A 27,570-nucleotide genomic window follows, 5' to 3' on the forward strand; every position below is an offset into this window, starting at 1 on the left:
CCAGCCCAGCCAGGACATCACCTTATTCCAGGCCACCACTAACCCATGTCCCACACCTGAGAATCACAGAATGCTCATGGCTGGAAAGGACCTCTGAGATCACCAAGTCCAACCAAACAATTTCTCCCTCCCTCCCTCCCTCCCTCCCTGCCCAAGATCTCCTCTCCATCTCCCCTCTCCCAGCTGCAAACCCTTCCCCCTCGCAGGCTCCCATCCCTCCAGGCCCTTGTCCCAAGTCCCTCCCCAGCTTTCCTGGAGCCCCTTCAGGCACTGGAAGGTGCTCTAAGGTCTCCCCATTTCATCCCTCTCTTCCCAGCCTGAACACCCCCAGCTTGAAGATAGAAAAGGGGAAAACTCTACTTTCCTCAAGATTTAGGTCATTTTTCCTCCCCCCTTTTAAGCCTTGATGTTCTCCTTGCCTGTGCCTGCCCAAGCCTGGGCAAGCTGTCAGAAGGCAGAGATTTGGGGCAGGAATGTTCCTCCTGGTTTCATGGCAGCAGAACAGGGAAAAACCCTTCCTGTGCCTGGCTGCAGGGAGCTCAGCCTCTTATGAGACATCAGAGAGTCTCATCCTGGAGCATTTGTGGGAAGCCCTCTCCTTCTTTGGGCCCTGGTGGGCTCCTGCCCACCTGATGGGACATTGGGTTTCAGCCACATTTGTCCCCAAAACTGTGGGGCTGAGGGGTCACCTGGGTCTCTTTCAGAGCTTCAGGTCTTCCCCTCTCCTCCCACTGGTGTTTTTTTTGGTGGGTGAGGCCTGAAAAATCTCCTCTTTCTGGAGGAGGTCATGTTAGGTGAGAGGGAAGGTGTGAGAATTAATGATGCAGTAATTAATTAGTGATGGGATCCCTGGCTCCTCTTCAGCTTCATTCATCACGGGTGAGGGGGGTGGCTTGGGAAGGCAGCTGGAACTCTCTGCTCCTCTCCCAAGGCTAAAAAAACTCTTGAATCCTCCAAAAAAAAATACAATCCCCCCCCCCCAAGTCGTATTTCTGGAGGGGAGGTAATGACAGAGGAGCTGGAGGGGGCATCTCCTGGGGAACATCTCCAGGGGGAGGGAAAGTGATGGAGATTCTGGAGATCATCACCCAGGGGATAGCAAAGGAGAGTTTCTGGAGAGGCCCCCCTCATTTTTTGGGGGGAAAAGAGGCAAATGGATGGCAGCTGAGAAGAGGGGAAGGGAAGGGAGCAGGATGGGACCCTAAAGCCAGCATCAGCCTCCTGGGGGGGTGACAATGCAGGGGGGAGGTGGCAGTGCCAGCCCTGGGTGAGCTCATGCGTTCCAGCAGGAGCAATCTCCAGCTCCCCCCACCCTGGCACAGCCTTTGTCTGTGTGTCCTCCCTCCTCCAGCTTCTGCTTCTTGGTTGGTGGTTGCTAAAAAAAAAAAAACAAACCAAAAAAAAAACAACCACACCAAACCCAGCCTGGAGTTCTCAAAAAAATTAAAAAAAAGGGGGTGGAAGGGGGGGGCATCACCCGAGTAACGCCGGGTGCTGAGGAAGAAATGCATTGTGCTGGAGCAAAGGGTTCCTGGCCAGCAAAAAAGAGGGCAGAAGGTCCAGAAATCTCTTTTTTTTCCCTCTCCTTTTAAAAAAAAAACAACTTCAGGAGATGTTCCTCATGGTGTGGGCAGCAGATGAGGGGATCCCTGGCCCTGTGCTGCAGCCCTGAGAAGAATCGTGGAATAATTTGGGTGGGAAAGGAGCTCTAAAGCTCCCCCAGTCCAACCCCTGCAGTATCAGGGACACCCTCCCCCACATCAGGGTGCTCAGAGCCTCCTCAGATATTTCCAGGGAGATATATACCTTGAATATCTCCAGGGATGAGGCCCCAACCCCCTCCCTGGGCAAAAGTGTGGATGTGGCACAGGGAGAAATATCCAGGTTGCAACCCCTGCTTTCCTGAACCCTTAATGGCCTCAGGTCGGAGGTTTAGGTTGGAGCTGGGGAAGAATTTCTCCCTGGAAAGGGTTGTCAGGGCCTGGCCCAGGCTGCCCAGGGCAGGGCTGGAGTCCCCATCATGCCTGGAGGGGTTTCAGAGAAAGCCCTGGGGATGTGGGGATGAGGGACATGGGGCAGGGGGGGCCCTGGCACTGCTGGGTTAGCTCCTAATCCCTAAAATCTGGATTTTGGAGCATGTGGTGCTTTCCCTGGCAGGGCTGTTTGCCCACCTGGAGATGGGAATGGAGCTGGGAAGGGTCTGGAGAGCAAGGAGAAGGTCTGGAGAGTAAAGAGGAGGGTCTGGAGAATATCAAGACGGGTGTGGAGAAGTTGTGAGGAGCATCTGAGGGAGCTGTGGGTGCTGATCCTGGAGCAGAGGAGGCTGAGGGGAGACCTTGTGGCTCTCTGCAAGCCCCTGAGAGGAGGTTGGAGCCAGGGGGGGTCGGGCTCTGCTCCCAAGGAACAAGGGATGGGAGAAGAGGAACTTTTGGCACAAGTCAAGTGGTGCCAGGGGAGGTTTAGGTTGGAGCTGGGGAAGAATTTCTGCCTGGAAAGGGTTGTCAGGGCCTGGCCCAGGCTGCCCAGGGCAGGGCTGGAGTCCCCATCATGCCTGGAGGGGTTTCAGAGAAAGCCCTGGGGATGTGGGGATCAGGGACATGGGGCAGGGGTGCTGGGGAAAGGTTGGACTCCATCACCTTCAAGGTTTTTCCCAACCAAAAGGATTCTGTGATTCCCCCCTTGGCAGATCCCAGGAGCAGGGGATCACAGCCACATTTGGGGTCTTTGGTGGCTTGTGATGCTCTGGGTTGGGATGAGCCCCATGCTCAACCCTTCTGGAGTTGCTGCTGCCAAAGATTTTGACTCTTGGAGAGGCTGCATGGGGCTTCTGCACCAAGGCTGAGCTGCTGCCACAGCTGAGGCTCCTCAGAAATTTGAGAGGCTGTGTTTGGCCATGTTGGTGTCCTGCTAAACATCAGGTCCCTTGGTGTCCTCCTGGGGGGACAGGGACCACAGTCTGGGTGCCCAAAGGCAGGGAAGCACTGGAAGGTGTTTGGGGTCGCCCAGCAGCTCAGCTTGGAGGCTACAAATGGGGAAAGTCATTTTTCTTTCATAACCTTCCTGAGATCTTCTCTCATCCTTCTCTGTCTTGCTGTCTCCAGCAGCTTGAGCTGTCCTGAGCATTGTGGGGAGCAGGGGGCAGGGTCTCAGGTCCTTGGTGGAACTGTCTGGATGAAAGAGCTGCTCTGTGGACCTGGAAAGAGGATCCTGCAAGGCAGATTTAGGAGAACTTGGGACATCTTGGTCTCTGGGGGCTGCTCTTGGGTGAGAAGAGCAGACAGCCCTGCAGTCCTCTCTCAACAACTGCTGGTCACCAGCCAGCTCCCAGCTGTGCCTTTCTTCCCTTGTTTTTTTTGGCTGCAGAACTCTGGGATGTCATCAGCCTCGTCCTCTTCTCCAGGCTGCCCTCCTGAAGCCCAGGAGAGATTTCCCACCCATCCAGGAGCTGAGGATTTTGTCCTTGCTGATGGGCTTTGTGTCCTCCCTCTCTTCCAGGTGTCTGTGGCTGCTGTGGTGCCCTGCGGCCTCGCTACAAGAGACTCGTGGACAACATCTTCCCTGAGGATCCAGAGGTAAAGGAGCTGCTGCTCCATGTCCCAAAGCTCAGGAGCTTCATGTGCTGAAGTTCTGGTGCTTCACACACCAAAGCTCAGGAGCTTCCTGTGCTGAAGTTCTGATGTTCCATGCGCCAAAGCTCTGATGCTTCATGTGCTGAAATTCTGGTGCTTCACACACCAAAGCTCAAGAGCTTCACATGCCAAAACTCTGGTGCTTCATGTGCCAAAGCTCTGGTTTTTCATGTACCAAGGCTCAGGAGCTTCATGTGCTGAAGTTCTGGTGCTTCATGTGCCAAAGATCTGGTGCATCATGTGCCAAAGATCTGGAGCTTCATGTGCCAAGGATCTGGAGCTTCATGTGCTGAAGCCCTGGAGCTTCATGTGCTGAAGTTCTGGTGCTTCACACACCAAACCTCAGGAGCTTCACATGCCAAAACTCTGATGCTTCATGTCCCAAAGCTCTGGTGCTTCATGTGCTGAAGTTCTGGAGCTTCCCACACCAAAGCTGTTTCTTCATAATGCTGAAGCTCTGTTTTTTTCATGTACTGAAGCTCTGGTGCTTCATGTGCTGAAGTTCTGGAGCTTCATACATTGAAGGTCCAGTGCTTGAGTATCTAGGATGTGGTGCCACCTGCCCAGAAACTGCTCCTGGGATGCGAGGGATGCTTTAACCCCCTAAAAGCTGGTTTGGATTTTCCTTCAAAATCTGGGTTGTGAGTGGAAATACAAAAGCAGCTTCTGCAGGCACATCAGCTGGGAGGGACAGGCTGCCTTCCCAGAGGTGCTGGGGCAGATGCCATGTGTGGGGGGTGGGTGGGTGGGTGGGTGGATGGATGGATGGATAAATGCCTTCACTATAAGAAGGGTGCATACACAAAAACTGAGGAGTGACTTAAGAAAAGGCCATGGAGTGACAGGACAAGGGGCAATGGCTTTAAACTGGAAGAAGGTAAATTTAGGTTAGACATGAGGAAGGAATTTTTTATTATGAGGGTGCTGAGACACCTGGAGAAGAGAAGGCTGCAAGGGGGAGACCTTAGAGCACCTTCCAGTGCCTGAAGGGGCTCCAGGAAAGCTGGGGAGGGACTTGGGACAAGGGCCTGGAGGGATGGGAGCCTGCGAGGGGGAAGGGTTTGCAGCTGGGAGAGGGGAGATGGAGAGGAGATCTTGGGCAGGGAGGGAGGGAGGGAGGGAGGGAGGGAGGGAGAAATTGTTTGGTTGGACTTGGTGATCTCAGAGGTCCTTTCCAGCCATGAGCATTCTGTGATTCTCAGGTGTGGGACATGGGTTAGTGGTGGCCTGGAATAAGGTGATGTCCTGGCTGGGCTGGAGTGGGATAGGACAAGGGGGAAGGGTTTGGAGCTGGGAGAGGGGAGCTGGGGCTGAGATGGGAGGGAGAAATTGCTTGGGGTGAGGGTGCTGAGCCCCTGGTTGCCCAGGTTGCCCAAGGAAGCTGTGGCTGCCCCATCCCTGGCAGTGTCTCAGCCCAGGTTGGATGGGGCTTGGAGCCCCCTGGGCTGGGGGAGGGGTCCCTGACCATGGCAGGGGGTGGAATGAAGTGACCTTTAGGGTCCCTTCCCACCCAAACCAGTCTGGGATTTCATGCTTCTATGGAGGACTGGACCTGAAGGCACCCCTCCTACTTTCTGCAGGATACACAAAGCATCTTTTAAAGCCCAGTGTCTCCTGGGGCCTCAGCCAGGCTTTTCAGCTCCAAAACTTCTTCTGCTTCCAGGGCGTGGGGGCTGCAGGGCAGGGGGTTGGGATCTCCCAAATCCCAGTGTGAGTCTGTGACACCCTCTGCTCCTCTCTTACAGGATGGGCTGGTGAAGACCAACATGGAGAAGCTGACATTTTATGCCCTGTCTGCCCCAGAGAAGTTGGATCGCATCGGGGCCTACCTGTCCGAGAGGCTGATCCGGGACGTCAGCCGGCACCGCTACGGGTAGGGCTGGGATGGAACCATCCACAGGGAAACCCAGCCTGGCTGGGATGGGAACGGACCTTAAAACTCATCCAGTCCAAGCTCAGGGACCCCTCCCCCAGCCCAGGGGGCTCCAAGCCCCATCCAACCTGGGCTGAGACACTGCCAGGGATGGGGCAGCCACAGCTTCCTTGGGCAACCTGGTACTGAGGGGTCATAGAATCACAAGAGTGTGCCCAGGTGGCCAAGAAGGCCAATGGCATCCTGGGCTGTGTCAGGAAGAGCGTGGCCAGCAGGTCCAGGGAAGGGATTCTGCCCCTGTGCTCAGCCCTGGTGAGGCCACAGCTTGAGTCCTGTGTCCAGTTCTGGGCCCCTCAGCTCAGGAAGGAGCTTGAGGTGCTGGAGCAGGTCCAGAGAAGAGCAAGGAGGCTGGGAAGGGATCCAGCACAAGTGCTGTGAGGAAGGGCTGAGGGAGCTGGGGGTGTTGAGGCTGGAGAAGAGGAGGCTCAGGGGAGACCTCATCACTCTCTCCAACTCCCTGAAAGGAGGTTGGAGCCAGGGGGGGGTTGGGCTCTTTTCCCAGGCAACTCTCAGCAAGACAAGAGGGCACAAGAGGTCTCAAGTTGTGCCAGGGGAGGTTTAGGTTGGACATTAGAAAGAATTTCTTTCTGGAGAGGGTGCTCAGGCATTGGAATGGGCTGCCCAGGGAAGGGGTGGATTCTCCATCCCTGGAGATATTTCAAAAGAGCCTGGATGTGGCACTCAGTGCCATGGGCTGGGAACCACGGGGGGAGTGGAGCAAGGGTTGGACTTGATGAGCTCTGAGGTCCCTTCCAACCCAGCCCATTCTAGGATTCCATGATTCTATGAATGATTTGGGTTGGAAGGAACCTCTAAAGCTCCCCCAGTCCAACCCCTGCAGTATCAGGGACACCCTCACCCAGATCAGGGTGCTCAGAGCCTCCTCAAGCCTCACCTTGAACATCTCCAGGGATGAGGCCTCAACCCCCTCCCTGGGCACCCTGTGCCATTGTTCCACTGCCCTCATGGGACACAACTTGTTCCTCACATCCAATCTAAAGCTGCTCTTCTCTAATTTAAACCCATTGCCCCTCATCCTATCCCTCCAGGCCCTTGCACACAGTCCCTCTCCACCCTTCCTGTAGCCCCTTCAGACACTGGAAGGTCACTCTTAGGTCTCCCCAGAGCCTTCTCTTCTCCATGCTGAACACCCCCAGCTCCCTCAGCCTGGCTTCCCAGGAGAGGTGTTCCAGCCCCCTGAGCATTTCCATGCCCCCTCTGGACCCTCTCCATCAGCTCCATGTCCTTCCTGTGCTAAGGGCTCCAGAGCTGGATGCAGAACTCCAGGTGAGGTCTGAGCAGAGCTGAACAACGTCTTAGAATCCCCTCTCTAATCACAAGATACTCACTAGATAGGAGCTCAGGCAAGGGGGAGGATGTGTGGGGTCACAGCTCCCATGGGCTTCAAGGTGTCCTGAAGCTCCAGGCATGCTGAGAAGGTTTTGTTGCCAAGAGGGGACAGGCAGAGGTCTGCAAAGTGTCAAGGGAGAGCCATGGAGTGTTTCCCTGGCACTGTGGTGTCCCGGCCTGGGAACTCTGCCTGTGTCTGGTGTTTGTCCCCAGCAGCAGGACTGCCATCACCCCTCTGACATCATCATAGCTGAAGGGGCTCCAGGAAAGCTGGGGAGGGACTTGGGACAAGGGCCTGGAGGGATGGGACCCTGTGAGGAGGAAGGGCTTGCAGCTGGGAGAGGGGAGATGGAGAGGAGATCTTGGGCAGGGAGGGAGGGAGGGAGGGAGAAATTGTTTGGTTGGACTTGGTGATCTCAGAGGTCCTTTCCAGCCATGAGCATTCTGTGATTCTCAGGTGTGGGACATGGGTTAGTGGTGGCCTGGAATAAGGTGATGTCCTGGCTGGGCTGGAGTGGGATAGGACAAGGGGGAAGGGTTTGGAGCTGGGAGAGGGGAGCTGGGGCTGAGATGTGAGGGAGAAATTGCTTGGGGTGAGGGTGCTGAGCCCCTGGTTGCCCAGGTTGCCCAAGGAAGCTGTGGCTGCCCCATCCCTGGCAGTGTCTCAGCCCAGGTTGGATGGGGCTTGGAGCCCCCTGGGCTGGGGGAGGGGTCCCTGGCCATGGCAGGGGGATTGGAACTGGATGGGCTTTAAAGTTCCTCATGACCCAAACCATCCTGGGACACTGAAATAACTGAGTGCCCTGAGGAGAGGGTCTGGGGGGATCAGGAGGAGGGCTCCTTCCCTTTGAAATCCCTCCTGGGTTTAGTCTTGTTGTCTCCCCACCAAAGTCCCAGCAGACAAACACCAGCTCAGCTCCATGCTGGGAACTCCAGGCTGCCTTTTCTCCTTGGGGAGGGAAGGAGAAGGCAGCAATCTGCCAAAGCAGTGTTGAAATTGGAAAACCTCCAAAAGCCTCATCCACATCACCCCTCCTGGGCAGTGACAGGACATGGAAAGCTCTCCCTGATGTTCTGCTGTTGCAGAAGCTGTGAACAGGCTCTGCTTGCTAAGTTGGGAAGAGAAAAGCTTTCAAAGATATGGGATTGTGAGATTTTTTTTTTTTTTATGTCTCCTGACAAAACTCAGCGGGTGGAAGGAGTGGGGGGTTGTATCTCCTCCACCTCCTGAGCTCATAGTCAGGAAATTGGGTTGGAGCAGCATCTCATCTTCAAAGGCTTCACTTTGAAATGCCTGAAATAGGTTTGGAGCAACCTTTTGCTTGTCAGTCGGGGTCGGCTGGAGCCACGTGGGTGCCTCTGAGATGAAGGTGGCTTTGATTCCAGGGCTTGTCATGTGTCATCTTCTTGTTACCTTTGCTGCCAACAGGGGGAAAAAAATCTTCTTGTTGGAGTTTGCAGCATTGCAGCCCCCATCTGGGTCCCAGGCTGAGAGAGTTGGGGGTGTTGAGGCTGGAGAAGAGAAGGCTGCAACGGGGAGACCTTAGAGCACCTTCCAGTGCCTGAAGGGGCTCCAGGAAAGCTGGGGAGGGACTTGGGACAAGGGCCTGGAGGGATGGGACCCTGCGAGGGGGAAGGGTTTGCAGCTGGGAGAGGGGAGATGGAGAGGAGATCTTGGGCAGGGAGGGAGGGAGGGAGAAATTGTTTGGTTGGACTTGGTGATCTCAGAGGTCCTTTCCAGCCATGAGCATTCTGTGATTCTCAGGTGTGGGCCATGGGTTAGTGGTGGCCTGGAATAAGGTGATGTCCTGGCTGGGCTGGAGTGGGATAGGACAAGGGGGAAGGGTTTGGAGCTGGGAGAGGGGAGCTGGGGCTGAGATGGGAGGGAGAAATTGCTTGGGGTGAGGGTGCTGAGCCCCTGGTTGCCCAGGTTGCCCAAGGAAGCTGTGGCTGCCCCATCCCTGGCAGTGTCTCAGCCCAGGTTGGATGGGGCTTGGAGCCCCCTGGGCTGGGGGAGGGGTCCCTGGGCATGGTTTGGGTTGGATCTCGATGATCTTTAGGGTCCCTTCCTCCCCAAACCAGGCTGGGATTCTGGGATTCTATGATTTTCTTGGGATTGGAAAGAATGGAGCCATTCCATGCCTGGAGATGAGGATGAGGGGGAAGGATTTAGCCCCATGAGGATTCTTCACCAGGTTTTGGGGGCTTAAGGGCTTCTGGTTCTGTCCTTGGCACCACAGAGCCTGAGACACCATGGGAGGTGGTGCTGCCCTTGGGTTTCACCCTTGGGTTTTCACCATGGCAGGGGTGGCACTGGGTGGGTTTTGTGGTCCCTTCCCACCCAAACCTTTTTGTGGTTCTGTGATTCTGCTGCCCAGAGCTGGTCTGGGGGTGAGCTGAGGCTGGGCAGCAGGGCTGCTGAAGGGATGTGCTCCCTTCCTGCCTGGCCCTAGGACCTCTCATGGATGCATCCCTGTATCTGAACCATGTTCTGGGCTTCTCCTTTGCCCACTCAGGACACAGAGCCACACTGGGTGGCTGGAGGAGGGCTGGGGACAGAGGTAATCCTGGGGTGAGCAATGCCCCATCCTGCTCTGCAGGAAACCTTGCTGCTCCCAGGAGCTCCAGGGGTGATGGGAACCTTCTTTGCACCACTACTTTATATTTATATTTATTATTATCTATTTAAGCTTTTCTGGAGCACATCAGTCTCATTCTACTCATCCTGTCCCTCCTGGGGACAAGCCAGTACCAGCTTAGTGTAGGGGAAAAACTCCATTTGACACCAAGCCCACCCTGTGGGAAGCCAAATGCTTTTTCCTGGGGTGGAAGGATCAGTCCAAGGGCAAGAGAAGCCCAGGAGAAGCATGGAGGGAGAGGCAAGGTGTTGCTGGCAGGCTTGGTCCTGGAGCAGCTGTGTCTTTGTTAGGAGAAGAGCTGCTGGGAGCAGCCAAGGACATTTCTGAATTTTATTTTTATATTTTATTATTATTCCTTCTTTATCATTATTAGTTATTATATTTATTTTATTAGTTTTTATATTTCTTTTTATGATTTTATTTTTGTGATTTCATTTTTATTGGGCTCTTTTTTATCTCCCAGGGGGATTTTGGGTGTAAATTTTTTCTCCTGAGGCAGCAGGTCACTGGTTTGGGAGGAGGTTGGAGGTAGGATGGCCATGGCCACGTGTTGCCCTTGGGGTGACCCTGGCTCCTGCTTGCCCCCAGGTATGTCTGCATTGCCATGGAGGCCCTGGACCAGCTCCTCATGGCCTGCCACTGCCAGAGCATCAACCTCTTCGTGGAGAGCTTCCTGAAGATGGTGGCAAAGCTGCTGGAGTCAGAGAAACCCAACCTGCAGATCCTGGGCACCAACTCGGTGAGTGGGGCTCCATGTCTTTGCTTTCCCCCTTTTCCTGTCACCTCCCCACGTCCCTGCACGCTGCCAGGCCAGGAAAATGTGTGGGGAGAGGACACAGAAGTGACTTCAGGGGAGGATTTATGGTGTCCCCTCTTGTGTCCTGCCAGGGGTGAGGTTTTTGGGGGCTCTGCCTCTGCTGGGTGCTCTCTGATCCCTGCTGCCATCCCTTCAATTCAGCTTTTCCTAAATGAACGTGGGGACACAGGGGCTGTCAGCACTTTTGGACAATAAACCAACTGAGGAGGTGATCCCCATGGATTTGGGGAGCTCTTTGTGCTCAGGAAAGGGCTGGGAACGTGTCAGGCACAGGGATGAAAGGAGGGGAAATCTGAAGCCTGGGGGAACAGAGGTGATGTCCTCCTGGCACCCAGGCTGCTGAGCCAGCACCCACTTGTCTGTGGCCTCAGTGCTGGTTTGTACTGGGAGCACTGGGTCTATCTGGCATCTGGACTTAGAACCACAGGTTGGTTTGGGAGGGGAGGGTGTGGATCATGGAGTCCCAGACTGGTTTGGGGAAGGAGGGACCCTAAAGGTCACCTAATTCCACCCCCTGCCATGGTCAGGGACCCCTCCCCCAGCCCAGGGGGCTCCAAGCCCCATCCAACCTGGGCTGAGACACTGCCAGGGATGGGGCAGCCACAGCTTCCTTGGGCAACCTGGGCAACCAGGGGCTCAGCACCCTCACCCCAAGGAATTTCTCCCTCCCATCTCAGCCCCAGCTCCCCTCTCCCAGCTCCAAACCCTTCCCCCTTGTCCTATCCCACTCCAGCCCAGCCAGGACATCACCTTATTCCAGGCCACCACTAACCCATGTCCCACACCTGAGAATCACAGAATGCTCATGGCTGGAAAGGACCTCTGAGATCACCAAGTCCAACCAAACAATTTCTCCCTCCCTCCCTCCCTCCCTGCCCAAGATCTCCTCTCCATCTCCCCTCTCCCAGCTGCAAACCCTTCCCTCTCGCAGGGTCCCATCCCTCCAGGCCCTTGTCCCAAGTCCCTCCCCAGCTTTCCTGGAGCCCCTTCAGGCACTGGAAGGTGCTCTGAGGTCTCCCTGGAGCCTTCTCTTCTCCAGGAGAGGTGGTCCTGGAGGAGGGATGGGTGTTCCCTCTGCTGGGGGGTCAGGAAGCAGTGGGTGGTTTCAATGAGGAGTCCCGATGAGGTTTGGTGATGTTTTTTGGTTTTTTTTTTTCCCCTTGGTGCCTTCCCAAGGGGGGTGGCATTCAGGGGGCAGAGGCAGAGCAGAACTCGTGGGCTTTTCAGGAGCAGTGAGTAATGACAGTGAGACACCTCTCCTTCTCTCTGCTGAGGAGAAAGGGCCCTGGGGCTGTGCTTCATTAGCAGGTGCTGTCTCCAGCAATTTTCTGGATGAGAAGGGAGCTGATGGCACAGCAGGAGGAGGTTGTTTATAGAAACCTGCTCCCCACTGAGTCATTCTCCTGGGTGTGAAATCTCACCCGACTCACACAGCTCCATCCTCACACCCAGCCAAGGATTTCTGCTGCCTGATCCCAGCATCCCCCCATGGGCTCAAACCCTGTCCTGCAGTCCCCAGGGTCAACATTTAGGGCTTGAATCCCTGTTGGGTTCTCATCCTCCTGAGGAGGCTGCTGGGCAACCTCCCCACGCTGGGTGGCAACCAACTTGGGTGTCATTCCCCTTGGGTTTTCTCTCAAGCCAATGTTTGATCTTTCATTTCAACAGCTCTGCCCCCCCCTTGGTGTTTCTCTCCTGCTGTATTTATGTCTGTTGTATTTCTAGGTGGCAGCCTTACCCTTTCCCAGCCCTGCTTTGCCTTCTCCTTGCTTTTCCCCAGCTCATCCCAGCCCTGGTTCAGTTGGATCTTCTCAACTCCATGATCAGAGACCCCGAGCTCCTCAGCCCCACACCCCTTCAGCCCATCAGCACAAAATTTACCACTTTACAATGGATTTTAATTGTTTTCTTTGTGGGAATCCACAGTGAGGCTGCAGAGCAGCTGGGGTGAGGTGCCTGGTACTGAAAATTTGAAATAATTTTCCCTGGTGGCTTGATGGCTCCTTTCCTTCTGGGTCATTTCTGTGTGTCCTGGTGCTGCTTTTTGTCCCAAGGCAGTGGGACCAGAAGGAGCTGTTGGAGCCAGTGCAGAGGAGGCCCTGGAGCTGCTGGGAGGGCTGGAGCAGCTCTGCTCTGGAGCCAGGCTGAGAGAGTTGGGGGTGTTGAGGCTGGAGAAGAGAAGGCTGCAACGGGGAGACCTTAGAGCACCTTCCAGTGCCTGAAGGGGCTCCAGGAAAGCTGGGGAGGGACTTGGGACAAGGGCCTGGAGGGATGGGAGCCTGCGAGGGGGAAGGGTTTGCAGCTGGGAGAGGGGAGATGGAGAGGAGATCTTGGGCAGGGAGGGAGGGAGGGAGGGAGGGAGAAATTGTTTGGTTGGACTTGGTGATCTCAGAGGTCCTTTCCAGCCATGAGCATTCTGTGATTCTCAGGTGTGGGCCATGGGTTAGTGGTGGCCTGGAATAAGGTGATGTCCTGGCTGGGCTGGAGTGGGATAGGACAAGGGGGAAGGGTTTGGAGCTGGGAGAGGGGAGCTGGGGCTGAGATGGGAGGGAGAAATTCCTTGGGGTGAGGGTGCTGAGCCCCTGGTTGCCCAGGTTGCCCAAGGAAGCTGTGGCTGCCCCATCCCTGGCAGTGTCTCAGCCCAGGTTGGATGGGGCTTGGAGCCCCCTGGGCTGGGGGAGGGGTCCCTGACCATGGCAGGGGGTGGAATTAGGTGACCTTTAGGGTCCCACCCAACCCAAATGACTCTGGGACTCAATGAGCAGAGCTCCAGGCTGCAGCTCAGCTGGGTGAGCTTTATTTTCCTTTCCCACCTGAACCATTCCATGATTCTCTGGTGGAAACGTGCCCTGGATCCAGTGTGAGTTGGTGCCCATAGCAGATGTCTCAGTCCCAGCTGAATCCTCTGCCTTCAGGGCAGGACTGGGACCTTTCCCAAGGTCTCTTCTCTGTCTCTTGGCTGACTTCCAACCCTGGAAAAAAACATCCCTAATCAGCAGCTTCCAAGATCAAGTGCTCAGGCATCAGAGCTCCCAGTGTCACAGTGAAGAGCTGGGGTGGTTTGGGGACATCTTGGACAGGGACCATCCCCTCCCTTCAGGGCAGATGCCTGCAAACAGCCTCAGTTTCCCCAGAGTGCTGAGCTGGGTGCAGCTGCTGAGATTTTTTTGTTATTTTTCCTTTCCTAAAGCCACCCTTTTCAGGACAACTGGATGGGTTGAAGTTCTCCCTTCCTCCCCCCCAGCTCTGTCCCCAGCTTTTCAGGAGTACCTTTCAGAATCCAGAGGAGAGCTGGAAAACAGGTTTATTGATTTATTCCTCCTTAATTCTCTCCTGAAGAGCTTCCCAGCCAGCTCTGTTGGGCAGCTGGCACTCCTGGCAGGGAGGGATGGGACCTGGTGCTGTCAGGAAAGGTCTGGGATGGATTTGAGGACTTCCTGGGTTCTCCACTGACATTTCCAAAGCTGTTTTCAGCCCAGTTTGGGAAATGTTGGTGTTTTTGGAGGTGATTTAGTGGTTAAAGTGTTGCAGGACTGATGGTAGGACTCTTATCAACTTGAAGGTGCTTTCCAGCCATGGTGGTTCTGTGTTGTCTGGGCTGTGCTCAACCTGGGAGGATGGGGGCAAAATTTATCTCCTCTTCCCATGTGCTGTACATTAGGGGGTCCCTTGTTGCACCCCTAAATCTCCTTCACCTGGGGCTTGTGGTGAGGTTTGCAGCATCTCCAGGCAGGTGCTTGGTGGCACAGGGTGGTGGCACGTGCCTGCTTGGGGACCCCGTGTCCTGCATGGAGCTGAGCAGCCTGATTTGTCACCCTGAGGATATCCTTAGCCCTGTGTCACCTGCTGGAGGCCACAAATGTTTGCTGGCTTGGAGAGGAATTTTAAGAAGAATCCTTGGAAGTGTTGAAGGCCACGGATGGGGCTTGGAGCAACCTGGGCTGCTGGGAGGTGTCCCTGGGCATGGCAGGGGTGGCACTGGGTGATCTTGAGGGTTCCTTCCAAGCCAACCCATGCAAGGAGCATCTCTCCTGGGAAGGCAGGGATCCCCCAGGGCTTGGGGTTGTTCAGCCTGGAGAAGAGGAGGCTCCCAGGTGAGCTCAGAGCAACCTCCCAATATCTGAAGGGGCTCCAAGAAAGCTGGGGGAGGGCTTTGGACACGGGGGGGTAGGGAGAGGACAAGGGGAATGGGTTAAAACTGGAAGAGGGGAGATTGAGGTTGGAGATGGGGAAGAAATTCTTGAGTTTGAGGGTGGGGAGAGACTGGAACAGGTTGCCCAAGGAAGCTGTGGCTGCCCCATCCCTGGCAGTGTCTCAGCCCAGGTTGGATGGGGCTTGGAGCCCCCTGGGCTGGGGGAGGGGTCCCTGACCATGGCAGGGGGTGGAATGAGGTGACCTTTAGGGTCCCTTCCAACCCAAACCATTCTGTGATTCTATTCTGTGACCTCTGGGGTGACCTTTCTCTTTCTTCTCCCCCAGTTTGTGAAGTTTGCCAACATTGAGGAGGACACCCCCTCCTACCACCGCAGCTACGACTTCTTTGTCTCCCGGTTCAGTGAGATGTGTCACTCCAGCCATGAGGACCCCGACATCCGCACCAAGTGAGTGTCCCAGGGGGGTGTCCCTGACCCCAGAGCTGGGGGGATATTGTCCCTCTGCCCCCCTCCACCCCAAGCTCTGCCTTTCCTGGAGAAGTGCCTCTTCTGGGAGGGTTTGGGTGGTGGCTTTGTGGAGCGGTGGCTCCAGAGGGAGATGGAGGAGCAGAGAGGTTCCCTGGAGATGGGCACCCTGGGGCTGCTCTTCTCTACCCTCTGGTATTTTTCAGGCTTTAAATCTTGCTGGCTGTTGAGAGAATCAGGGAACCTCAGACTGGTTTGGGTGGGAAGGGACCTTAAAACCTACCCAGTGTCCCCCTGCCATGCCCAGGGACCCCTCCCCCAGCCCAGGGGGCTCCAAGCCCCATCCAACCTGGGCTGAGACACTGCCAGGGATGGGGCAGCCACAGCTTCCTTGGGCAACCTGGGCAACCAGGGGCTCAGCACCCTCACCCCAAGCAATTTCTCCCTCCCATCTCCTCTCTTGCCCCAGACAGTGTGGAAACAGCTCACAGACTCACAGCAACATCCTGCTTGGAAAAAACCTTGAAGATCACCAAGTCCAACCCTCCCCCCAGCAGTGCCAAGGCCACCCCTGCCCCATGTCCCTCATCCCCACATCCCCAGGGCTCTGAAACCCCCCCAGGGATGGGGATTTAACCCCTGACAGAAGAGCCAAGGGCACAGGAAGGTTTGCAAGTTTGGAAGGGTTTTAGAGAAAAAAAGAAAAGAGAACCCAAGCAAAAACCCTCTCGCCCTGTTTTCAACAAGAAAAAACAACCCCAAAAGGACCTTTGTGAGATGCTGAGCACACACCGTGCTGTGGTTTCCTTTTTCCCCAAGATATGCAGCATGGCTCAGAGCCAGGTTTCACTTTGGGGCAGAAAACCTTGACCCAACACCCTGATTCCCAGAGGGAAGGAGCATGGGGGGATCAGCCAAGCTTTCTCTCCAGCTTTTTTTGGGGTTGTTCACAGTCCCTGTGGAGTGGGGACAACTCCAGTTACCCACAGCAAAGCCACCCCAGATGGAGCCAGAGGGCTCAGCCTGGAGCATCTCCAAAAGTGCATTTTTTTGTGCAATTACTCATTTCACAAGCCATTAGAGGGCTTGATGAGGTTTGGAGGTGAGCAACACCAGCTCCTGGCTTGGCACAGCCCTCTCCAAGCACAGCACCTTCACTACAGGGGTCAAATCCTGCCTGGGCATGGAAAAACACTTGGAAAAAAAAGCCCTGGAGATGGTGACAACCATCAGGGTTTAATAGAAACCTGCAGATCTGTGACCAGGTGGCTTGGGAAAGCCCCAGCACCACAAACAGCCCCTTTTCCTCTAGGAGCACTGAATTAATTTGCAGATAATTTAGTTTAAAATCATAAAAGAGAAAGGGAAAATAAAGAAAAACCCCAAAAATAGCTTAATTGTATTTCATATCCCTCTGCTGAGCCACCATGTGCCACTGAGCAGTAGTGATTTAGAGCAGAACCCACCCACTGCTGCTGGCCCTGGCTTGGTGGCAGCCCCGGGTGGCTCCTGGGGACCTTGGTGGCACCCAGTGCTGGCAACGCCTCTTCCCTGGGCAGCCAAAAATAAACCCCACGTTTCCCCTCTGCCAGCTGCTGCTGAAAGAAAAGAAAAGGAGAAAAAAAAAAAAAAAAAGGGGAACCTTCTCTATTTCCAGCTTTGCTGGTGTGGGAGGAGGAAACAGCTCGGGGAGAGCAAAGGGAGGGAGCAGGAAGGACACAAACCACGGGGAGCCAGAGGGCTGGGACATGGTGCCCAAAGTTTGTTGTCAAGGAGCTGACACACATGGCCTTCCCAAAAATATGGGGGGGAAACTCCCCAGGAGAACCCCCCATGGAAATGTGAATCTTACCCCCTGGTACTTTGTCCCCCTGCCATGGCCAGGGACCCCTCCCCCAGCCCAGGGGGCTCCAAGCCCCATCCAACCTGGGCTGAGACACTGCCAGGGATGGGGCAGCCACAGCTTCCTTGGGCAACCTGGGCAACCAGGGGCTCAGCACCCTCACCCCAAGCAATTTCTCCCTCCCATCTCAGCCCCAGCTCCCCTCTCCCAGCTCCAAACCCTTCCCCCTTGTCCTATCCCACTCCAGCCCAGCCAGGACATCACCTTATTCCAGGCCACCACTAACCCATGGCCCACACCTGAGAATCACAGAATGCTCATGGCTGGAAAGGACCTCTGAGATCACCAAGTCCAACCAAACAATTTCTCCCTCCCTCCCTCCCTCCCTCCCTGCCCAAGATCTCCTCTCCATCTCCCCTCTCCCAGCTGCAAACCCTTCCCCCTCGCAGGGTCCCATCCCTCCAGGCCCTTGTCCCAAGTCCCTCCCCAGCTTTCCTGGAGCCCCTTCAGGCACTGGAAGGTGCTCTAAGGTCTCCCCGTTGCAGCCTTCTCTTCTCCAGCCTCAACACCCCCAACTCTCTCAGCCTGGCTCCAGAGCAGAGCTGCTCCAGCCCTCCCAGCAGCTCCAGGGCCTCCTCTGCACTGGCTCCAACAGCTCCGTGTCCTTCTGCTGATGGGGACCCCAGGGATGGACACAGCTTTACCCCAGGGGGGTCCTTAGGGGGGTCTCAGATGCCATCCAGCTTTTCATTACATCTTGGTTCTTGCAGGACCAGGAGAGGCTCACAGGATGGGTTTCTTCAGTCAGGCAGTGGTGCTCAGGTCTCATTATTTCCATGTGACATTCTGGGCAGCAGTGATGCTGATTGAATTGTGTTGGAGCCTGGGAGACAGAAAATCTGCAGCTCATATAATTAAAAAAGAGCTCAAACTCAGAGCTTTCCTGGGGCTTTGGTTGTGCTCAGTGCTCCTCCTGCAAGGATTCAATCTCTATTATTGCTTTGATTACACGTGCAGAACGTCTCAGGGACCCCACAGAGCAGGTTATTTCATCCCTTTATTTCTGCAGATAAGCAGGAGGTGACTTTCTGGAGCTGAGGGGCTGGGTTCAGACCTGGGAATCCTTCTGACTCAGGAGATTTTGTACGGATGGCTTTACTGAACAGAGCAGAGTCAGGATCCTGGGGTCTGGAGAGGATCCAGGTGTCAAAAAGCACTGAGGCATCCTTAGCATCCACCATCCCTCTGAGTACCTCAGCTGGGAATGGAGGAAAGGGGGAAAAACTTCCAGGAATAATATATTTGGAGAACAAAGATCTCCCAGCTCAAAAAAAAAAAAAAATCCTTGGGAGTAACCAGGCTGCTGGTGCCACCTCTTCATCTCAGTTTGTGGTTACTGTGGGGATGTGAGGGAGAAATTGCTTGGGGTGAGGGTGCTGAGCCCCTGGTTGCCCAGGTTGCCCAAGGAAGCTGTGGCTGCCCCATCCCTGGCAGTGTCTCAGCCCAGGTTGGATGGGGCTTGGAGCCCCCTGGGCTGGGGGAGGGGTCCCTGGCCATGGTTTGGGTTGGATCTCGATGATCTTTAGGGTCCCTTCCCACCCAAACCAGGCTGGGATTCTGTGACTGTGCTTAACCCTGCTGGACCTGCTGGTGCCACCAGAGTGAGGGATGCTCTCTGGTTTTATCCTGTCTCAGTGCCCAGGTTTTCACCACAGGTTTCAGGGCTACAGGGCAAGAAACCCAACCCTGCCCTGGAGGCCGGGCTGGGTATCAGCAGGGGGAGGGAATTTTCCTCCTTGGCTTCTGGAGGTGCCCACTGCAAGCCCTGAGGTGTGAGGCTGATCCATGGTAAAGGGAGTGCAAGCAGATCCAGTCCTTTCCACTGGACTTTGGCCATTCCAGCTCTTTTCCCACGTGGCCAGGGTGATGGATGGGCCGTGGAGCCACAGCCCCTGGGGCCCTGGGCTCCCACACACCTCCCGTGGCCACCCTGCAGCCCACAGCAGCTCCCACACATGGTAGGACCACCCCATGCCAGACCCTGTCCCCAACACCAGTGACCCAGCCAAGCCAAGGTGCTGCCCTGGGCCTTGGCTGGGGACAAGGACAAAGCTCCCAGTGACCTTGGCTGAGGAGGACAAGGAGGTGCTGGCACCAGGACACCACAGATCTCCCCCTCCTGGTGTCCCTGCCCGTGGCAGGGGTGGCACTGGATGAGCTTTGAGGTCCTTCCCACCCAAACCACTCTGGGGTTCCCTAAATGCCCCCCAGGGTTTGCTCTGCAGATAAATAACATTTTGGTGTCACTTGTACCCCAGGATCCGGATGTCTGGGATCAAGGGTCTGCAAGGAGTGGTGAGGAAGACAGTGAATGATGAGCTGCAGGCCAACATCTGGGACCCCCAGCACATGGATAAAATTGTCCCCTCCCTGCTCTTCAACCTCCAGCACGTTGAAGAGGCTGAAAGGTGAGTCCTCACCTCTGCCATGTCCCACTAGTTCCACCAGCAGCTTCCAAACCCCCGGGGCTCTTTCTGGGATTGTTGTGCAGGGCTGAGGTGTTTCTGTCCTGGTCCTCTCAAAGCAGGACTTGTCTGGAGCCCAGGTCTGACCAGGAGCTGTGGGTGCTGATCCTGGAGCAGAGGAGGCTGAGGGGAGACCTTGTGGCTCTCTGCAAGCCCCTGAGAGGAGGTTGGAGCCAGGGGGGGTCGGGCTCTGCTCCCAAGGAACAAGGGATGGGAGAAGAGGAACTTTTGGCACAAGTCAAGTGGTGCCAGGGGAGGTTTAGTTTGGAGCTGGGGAAGAATTTCTCCCTGGAAAGGGTTGTCAGGGCCTGGCCCAGGCTGCCCAGGGCAGGGCTGGAGTCCCCATCATGCCTGGAGGGGTTTCAGAGAAAGCCCTGGGGATGTGGGGATGAGGGACATGGGGCAGGGGTGGCCCTGGCACTGCTGGGGAAGGGTTGGACCTGATGATCTTCAAGGTTTTTTCCAACCAGAACAATTCCATGGTTCTCTGGGCTGTGTTCAAGGTGGTTTGTGCCAGGCCCTGACTGCTTTGCTCTCCCTCCCCAGGAGGACATCACATCCTCTTTCCTCACCCAGAACACCCTTCCTCCTCCAGCCTTGATCCCTGGGGTCATCCTCCCAGTCCCAGGGATGTGGGTCCTGTCCCTGCTGCCTGGGACAACCTCTCACTGCCATGTTTCTTCCCCTCTCTACCATCCCCCTCCCCTGCTGCTGTCTCCTCTGGCTCCAACCCCCCCAGATTGGCTGCTGGGATGGAGATGTGACCCCCAGGGTGATGCTGGGGTGACCTGGTCCAAGGAGATGCCACCACCCTTCTTCTCCAGCCCATCCTGCCTGGGGTTCTACTCCTTTTTCTCCCCCTGCAGCACTTCAGGAGGTGCTGGGTTTGGGTTCTCCTCACTCTCCTCTCTTTGGCAGCCGCTCCCCTTCCCCTCTGGAAGCCACTGAGAAGGAGAAGGAAAGTCCCACAGAGCTGGCAGAGAGGTGCCTGAGGGAGCTGCTGGGTCGAGCAGCCTATGGAAACATCAAGAATGCCATCAAACCCGTCCTCATGTGAGTCCTGCAGCCCTCTGGGTTGGTGGCACGAGGGAAACTGAGGCACGGGGAAGCAGCACAGAGCTGGGGGTGAAGGGTGTGGGCTCCTCTCAGTGCTGGAGCTGGGGGATGGAATCCAGGCTGAGCTCTTGGGTTTGGGATGCAGGGAGGAAGATGGCAAAGGATCAACCCCAACAACCCTGTGCTGGGTGCTGGTGAGGTGCTCCTCAAATCCTGGGGTCAGTTCTGGGCCCCTCAGGAGCAGAAGGAGATTGAGGGGCTGGAGAGTGTCCAGAGAAGGGAATGGAGCTGGGGAAGGGGCTGGAGAAGATGGAGAAGGGGATGGAGAACAAAGAGAAGGTTTTGGAGAACAAGGAGAAGGGGATAGAGAACATGGAGAAGGTCTGGAGAACAAGGAGAAGGGTGTGGAGAAGATGAAGGGTCTGGAGAATAAGAAGAGTGTGGAGAAGATGGAAAGGGGTCTGGAGAAGAAGGAAAAGGGTTTGGAGAGTGAGGAGGGGGGTCTGGAGAAGATGGAGAAGGGGCTGGAGAAGTTGTGAGGAGCATCTGAGGGAGCTGTGGGTGCTGATCCTGGAGCAGAGGAGGCTGAGGGGAGACCTTGTGGCTCTCTGCAAGCCCCTGAGAGGAGGTTGGAGCCAGGGGGGGTCGGGCTCTGCTCCCAAGGAACAAGGGATGGGAGAAGAGGAACTTTTGGCACAAGTCAAGTGGCGCCAGGGGAGGTTTAGGTTGGAGCTGGGGAAGAATTTCTCCCTGGAAAGGGTTGTCAGGGCCTGGCCCAGGCTGCCCAGGGCAGGGCTGGAGTCCCCATCATGCCTGGAGGGGTTTCAGAGAAAGCCCTGGGGATGTGGGGATGAGGGACATGGGGTGGGGGTGCTGGGGAAGAGTTGGACTGGATGATCTCAAAGTTTTTTTCCAACCAGAACAATTCCATGAGAGTTCTGTGGGCACAGATGGGTGCAGCTGAGAAAAGTAATTTTGGAGAGGAGTTTGTGTCCCTGCCCTGCCTGCAGTGTTTGCTCCCTGCTGCTTTTGGCCATTCCTGGGGCTTGGTGCTGCTCTGCACCCCTGCAGATGTTTTGGGGACCCACACTCACCTTCCTCTCCCTTTCCATCTCTTCCCCAGCCACCTGGATAACCACTCACTCTGGGAACCCAAGATCTTTGCCACTTGCTGCTTCAGGATCATCATGTACTCGATCCAGGTGGGGACCTGGTGGGGATCTGCCTGGTGGCACCAGTTTAGGACACATTCACCTCTTTGGGAAGCACCAGTGTCTGCTCCACGGCTGGGCTGGGGCAGAGCAGCATCCTGGGGATGAGCTCAGCCACCAAAACGGGCTGGGATGGGGATGGGGAAGTGTCTGGGTGCCAGCCACGTGTGTTTTGGGGTGCTGGGATAGCAGCACCCAATCCAAGCAGTATCCTAGGACCTCAGCCAACCTCATCCCACCACCCCAACCAACCACTATGCCCCCTACCACCCCAACCAACCACTCCCCTACCACCCCAACCAACCACTCCCCTACCACCCCAATCAACCACTACCCCATTCCAACCCCATTCCAACCTAAACCAGGCTGTGATCCCACGATTCCCATCTCACTGGGAGCCATAAAAATGGAGTTTAGGTAAACCCCAAAGTGATGGGTGAAGGTCCAGCCTGTCTTTTTCTCCGTGGATCTCTTTCTCTCAAGGAAACTCTTGTTCCCTGAGCATGATCCCTGCTCCCACTCTGCTGGGAATGTCCCAGAGCTGCAGCACCTCAGGGAATTCTCTTGGCTTTTGGACTTGACCAAGCCACAGCTTTGCTTGAAGAAGTTTTACACTGAAATCAGCTCTCCACCCCGGGTCTTATTCCTTATTTTTAGTCCTGTAAACCTCCTAACACCCTTTACACCACTCCTGGATTCTCTAAACTCCTGTTAATGCATCTTGGAAGTGGAAGGGCACCCTAAATCCACAGGGCACCTTTGGAAGTGTGGTCATCTTTGGCAAACCCTGGCAAAAAACTCTAAATCCCCAGGATGAATTGCCACCATTTCCTTAGATCTGTCCAGCTCTTTAGATCTTTATTCCTGGGGAAAAACACTCAGAGCTGTTGCTATAAACCAAGCTTCACCCAGGTGATTCCTCTCGTGCCACACCTGGAATTGTCCTGGAAAAAACCAGGAGGATTCGATCCCCGGTAGCTTTGTGGCTTCCAGAAACAGGTCACCACCTGAGGACTCCAGCCTTCCTCCTGATGTTGGTGTTCTCCTTCCAGCCTCAGCATTCCCATCTGGTCATCCAGCAGCTCCTGGGACACCTGGATGCCAACAGCAAGAGTGCAGCCACGGTGCGGGCGGGCATCGTCGAGGTCCTCTCGGAGGCAGCTGTGATTGCTGCCTCTGGATCTGTTGGTGAGTGGGGAAATTTCTCCTCTCCATCCATCCCTTCAGCCTTCTGGGGGGTGGGATGAGGTGCTGAAGGTCTGAGCCAGGTTCTAGGAGTGATCTAAGAGGTACTGAAGATCTGAGCAAAGTTCTGGGAGTGACCCAAGGGATGCTGAAGGTCTGAGTGAGGTTCTAGGGGTGACCCAAGAGGTGCTGAAGGTCTGAGTGAGGTTCTAGGGGTGACCCAAGGGGTGCTGAAGGTCTGAGTGAGGTTCTAGGGGTGACCCAAGGGGTGCTGAAGGTCTGAGTGAGGTTCTAGGGGTGACCCAAATGGTACTGAAGGTCTGAGTGAGGTTCTAGGGGTGACCCAAGAGGTGCTGAAGGTCTGAGCAAAGTTCTAGGAGTGACCCAAGGGGTGCTGAAGGTCTGAGTGAGGTTCTAGGAGTGACCCAAGGGGTGCTGAAGGTCTGAGTGAGGTTCTAGGAGTGACCCAAGGGGTGCTGAAGGTCTGAGCAAAGTTCTAGGGGTGACCCAAGGGGTGCTGAAAGTCTGAGTGAGGATCCAGGAGTGGACCAAGGGGTGCTAAAAGTCTGAGTGAGGTTCTAGGAGTGACCCAAGAGATGCTGAATGTCTGAGTGAGGTTCTAGGGGTGACCCAAGGGGTGCTGAAGGTCTGAGTGAGGTTCTAGGAGTGACCCAAGAGGTGCTGAAGGTCTGAGTGAGGTTCTAGGGGTGACCCAAGGGGTGCTGAATGTCTGAGTGAGGTTCTAGGGGTGACCCAAGAGGTGCTGAAGGTCTGAGTGAGGTTCTAGGGGTGACCCAAGAGGTGCTGAAGGTGTGAGCAAAGTTCTAAGAGTGATCTAAGAGGTGCTGAAGGTCTGAGTGAGGTTCTAGGGGTGACCCAAAGGGTGCTGAAAGTCTGAGTGAGGTTCTAGGAGTGACCCAAGAGGTGCTGAAGGTCTGAGTGAGGTTCTAGGAGTGACCCAAGAGGTGCTGAAGGTCTGAGTGAGGTTCTAGGAGTGACCCAAGAGGTGCTGAAGGTCTGAGTGAGGTTCTAGGAGTGACCCAAGGGGTGAGATGTGGTGATGGGGCCTCGAGCACCCAGGGGTGCTGAGCAGCTGTCCTGTGCTGTTTTGGTGCTCCCCAAACTTCTGTGTCTCTCCCCTCTGACCCCCCCAGGTCCCACGGTGCTGGAGGTGTTCAACACCCTCCTGAGACAGCTGAGGCTCAGCATTGACTATGCCCTGACTGGGAGCTATGACTGTGGGGCTGGTGTCAGCACCAAGATCATCAAGGAGCACGAGGAGACCATGTTCCAGGAAGCTGTCATCAAAACCATAGGTGGGATGCCACAGGATCGTGGGATCCCAGACTGCTGTGGGTGGGAAAACACCAAAGTTCCTCCAGTGCCCCCCCTGCCATGGCCAATCAAACCCTGTGGTGCTGGGAGGAAAATCTCTGCCGTGAGCTGGAAGGAGGAGGAGGAGGAAAGTCTTGTGGGATGGGGAGGGATAAAACTCCTGCAGTGACAGCAGAGGGGACTTCAGACAATCCCAGACTGGTTTGGGTGGGAAGGGACCCTAAAGGTCACCTCATTCCCCCCCCTGCATGGTCAGGGACCCCTCCCCCAGCCCAGGGGGCTCCAAGCCCCATCCAACCTGGGCTGAGACACTGCCAGGGATGGGGCAGCCACAGCTTCCTTGGGCAACCTGGGCAACCAGGGGCTCAGCACCCTCAGAGTGAGGGATTTCCTCCCAATATTTGACTTAAATCTCCCCTCTTCCATTTTAAAGCCATCACCCCTTGTCCTCTTGCTACAAGCCCTTGTAAGAATTCCCTCTCCAGCTTTCTTGTTTGGAAAAGTCCCCCTGTTTTAGTTGGAAAAGAGCTTTTAGAGAATCCAACCATGAACATTAACTCCAAGCAAAGGCCCCCATGGATCACCTAAAGGTGCCAAGCTGCCTGCAGGTCCTGGATCCTGGGGTGCTGAACCCCATGAGGGTCCATCAGCCAGCTTGGAGTGGTGGTGGTGGACAACCCTCATGGTCCTGGATCCTCCTGGTGCTGGTGGGTTGCTCCTCACACCTCCCTCTTTTCCCCACAGGGTCTTTCTCCAGCACTCTGCCCACCTACCAGCAGTCTGAGGTGATGGTCTTCATCATGAACAAGCTGCCATTGCCCTCCCTGCAGCAATCCATTGAGGCTGGCAAAGCTGGGTGAGAACTGAGGCCTTCCTCCCTCCATCCCCATCCTTCTCCCCCCTTGAATTCTCCCATCTGCTGGGCTCTCAGGCTTTGAACAAGGAGCTGAAAGTTCTGGGGATCTCCTGAAAATGTTCCCACCTTGAGGTGGCCCTTGGGGACAGAGTAGGGTGGGGGGTTGTTAGCAGAAAGGCCAAGAACTTCCACCAAAGAGGAAGGGAAGCTGAGGAATGGATGAGGCAACCAGGACCCCCTTGAAGCACCTGAGCACCAAGAGGGATTGGGGTTTCCAGGTGCTGCAGCTTCAAGGGGGTCCTGGTTGCCTCAAAACCTGGGGTTTCTTCAGGTTCCTGCTGAGAGGTTCAGCTCTCAGAACCTTGGTCCTGGGCTGTCACCCCAGTTGAGCCAGGAGCTCAAAATAAGATCATAGGATCCCAGACTGGTTTGGGTTGGAAGGGACCTCAAAGATCATCAAGATCCAACCCCCTGGATGGGCAGGGACACCTCCCCCAGCCCAGGGTGCTCCAAGCTAATTCCTTGATAAACAGGTCAGTCTTATGTATTCTAAACCCATGTGTATTCTAAGACCTCACTGAAGGAATTACACCTCTTCATCTGGAGTCTATTTATTTAAAGAAGAACTAATACAAAATATAAAATCAGCAGAGTAGTCTCTGCAACTGGGCACAGGGAGATATTTTATTTTATAGGTGGTTTCATTTACATTGAACTTTTGAAATATCAGCTCTTTTCCTTGGCTGAGACACTGCCAGGGATGGGGCAGCCACAGCTTCCTTGGGCAACCTGTTCCAGACTCTCCCCACCCTCAAATTCAAGAATTTCTTCCTCATCTCCAACCTCAATCTCCCCTCTTCCAGTTTTAACCCATTTCCCTTGTCCTCTCCCTACCCCCCCGTGTCCAAAGCCCTCCCCCAGCTTTCTTGGAGCCCCTTCAGATATTGGGAGGTTGCTCTGAGCTCACCTGGGAGCCTCCTCTTCTCCAGGCTGAACAACCCCAAGCCCTCAGCCTGGCTTCCCAGGGAGGTGCTCAGCCCTCTGAGCATTTGAGTGGCTCTGCTCTGGACACCTTCCAGGAGCTCTGTGTCCTTCTGCTCTTGGGGACTCCAGAACTGGACACACAACTCCAGGTGGGGTCTCAGCAGAGCAGAGCAGAGGGGGAGAATCCCCTCCCTCGACCCCTGTCTGTGCTTCTTTTGCTGCAGCCCAGGACATGGTTGGGTTCTGGGCTCCAAGCACAAACCAAACTCCAGGGAATGACTTGAGGTGTCCCAGGGCAGTGAGGTGACCCATGGCTCCCCTTGGGTTTGGTGGCACTGGTTTGCTCATCACTTCCTCCCCCTCCTTTGCTGCTGCCTCTGGGCTTTTTTGAGCACCCAAGAGGAGAAGGCATTTAGAGCCAGCAGTGGAGGAAGGGAAGCCACCCAAACAACACCAAATCGTGGTGGAGAAACGTGGGAAGAGACCACAAGAGCTATTTGGGGAGAGGCTACCAGCACCGGAACGTGTTGGGAAAGGAGCAACCAGATTTTCCTGCTAAATTTATCTTCCCAGCATGGTCAGGCTCTGCCCACGGGGCTCCCATGGGAGGGAGACGGTGCTGGCTGAGAGGAGGACACATTCTGCTCCTCCTGATGCTGGGTCCTGCTGGGAGACAGCCCTGGTGCTGGGGGAGCTTGGGTGGGGTCCTGCTGCAGGGAGCAGAATGAGGGGGGTGGTCCCCAGGGGCTCCTTGGTACCAGGGTGTTTGTCACTGCTCCTTTCTCAGGCTCCTGGGATTTCACAGGAAGCTGAAGAGGAGGCAGCAGTGTGCCCAGGTGGCCAAGAAGGCCAATGGCATCCTGGGCTGTGTCAGGAAGAGCGTGGCCAGCAGGTCCAGGGAAGGGATTCTGCCCCTGTGCTCAGCCCTGGGGAGGCCACAGCTTGAGTCCTGTGTCCAGTTCTGGGCCCCTCAGCTCAGGAAGGAGATTGAGGTGCTGGAGCAGGTCCAGAGAAGAGCAAGGAGGCTGTGAAGGGATCCAGCACAAGTGCTGTGAGGAAGGGCTGAGGGAGCTGGGGGTGTTGAGGCTGGAGAAGAGGAGGCTCAGGGGAGACCTCATCACTCTCTCCAACTCCCTGAAAGGAGGTTGGAGCCAGGGGGGGGTTGGGCTCTTTTCCCAGGCAACTCTCAGCAAGACAAGAGGGCACAAGAGGTCTCAAGTTGTGCCAGGGGAGGTTTAGGTTGGACATTAGAAAGAATTTCTTTCTGGAGAGGGTGCTCAGGCATTGGAATGGGCTGCCCAGGGAAGGGGTGGATTCTCCATCCCTGGAGATATTTCAAAAGAGCCTGGATGTGGCACTCAGTGCCATGGGCTGGGAACCACGGGGGGAGTGGAGCAAGGGTTGGACTTGAGGAGCTCTGAGGTCCCTTCCAACCCAGCCCATTCTGGGATTCTATGATTCCTCCAGGAGAGTTTCTCAGATGGGGCTGCCCTGGGTGCAGGGGGAGTAGGAGCTGCAGCCTGGAGCTCTGCTTATTGAGTCCCAGAGTGGGTTGGGTGGGAAAGGACCTCAAAGCTTATCCAGTTCC

General features: G+C 55.6%; 1 protein-coding gene across 6 annotated transcripts in view; it reads left to right on the forward strand.

Moving 5' to 3' along the window:
• EFR3B (EFR3 homolog B) overlaps window positions 1–27,570 on the forward strand; it is a 56,870-nt gene that overhangs the window by 19,441 nt on the left and 9,859 nt on the right. For all 6 annotated transcript variants that reach the window (XM_071742282.1, XM_071742278.1, XM_071742279.1 and 3 more), the window contains exons 2-11: window positions 3,496–3,572; window positions 5,375–5,502; window positions 10,140–10,290; window positions 14,848–14,969; window positions 19,149–19,298; window positions 20,274–20,408; window positions 21,535–21,613; window positions 22,675–22,810; window positions 23,962–24,123; window positions 24,887–24,998. In XM_071742282.1, coding sequence (XP_071598383.1) covers window positions 3,496–3,572; window positions 5,375–5,502; window positions 10,140–10,290; window positions 14,848–14,969; window positions 19,149–19,298; window positions 20,274–20,408; window positions 21,535–21,613; window positions 22,675–22,810; window positions 23,962–24,123; window positions 24,887–24,998 — 1,252 coding nt within the window. The remainder of the gene's footprint in view (window positions 1–3,495; window positions 3,573–5,374; window positions 5,503–10,139; window positions 10,291–14,847; window positions 14,970–19,148; window positions 19,299–20,273; window positions 20,409–21,534; window positions 21,614–22,674; window positions 22,811–23,961; window positions 24,124–24,886; window positions 24,999–27,570) is intronic.

The sequence above is a fragment of the Heliangelus exortis genome, chromosome 3 (genome assembly GCF_036169615.1).
Source record: "Heliangelus exortis chromosome 3, bHelExo1.hap1, whole genome shotgun sequence".
NCBI classification, from domain to species: Eukaryota; Metazoa; Chordata; class Aves; order Apodiformes; family Trochilidae; genus Heliangelus; species Heliangelus exortis.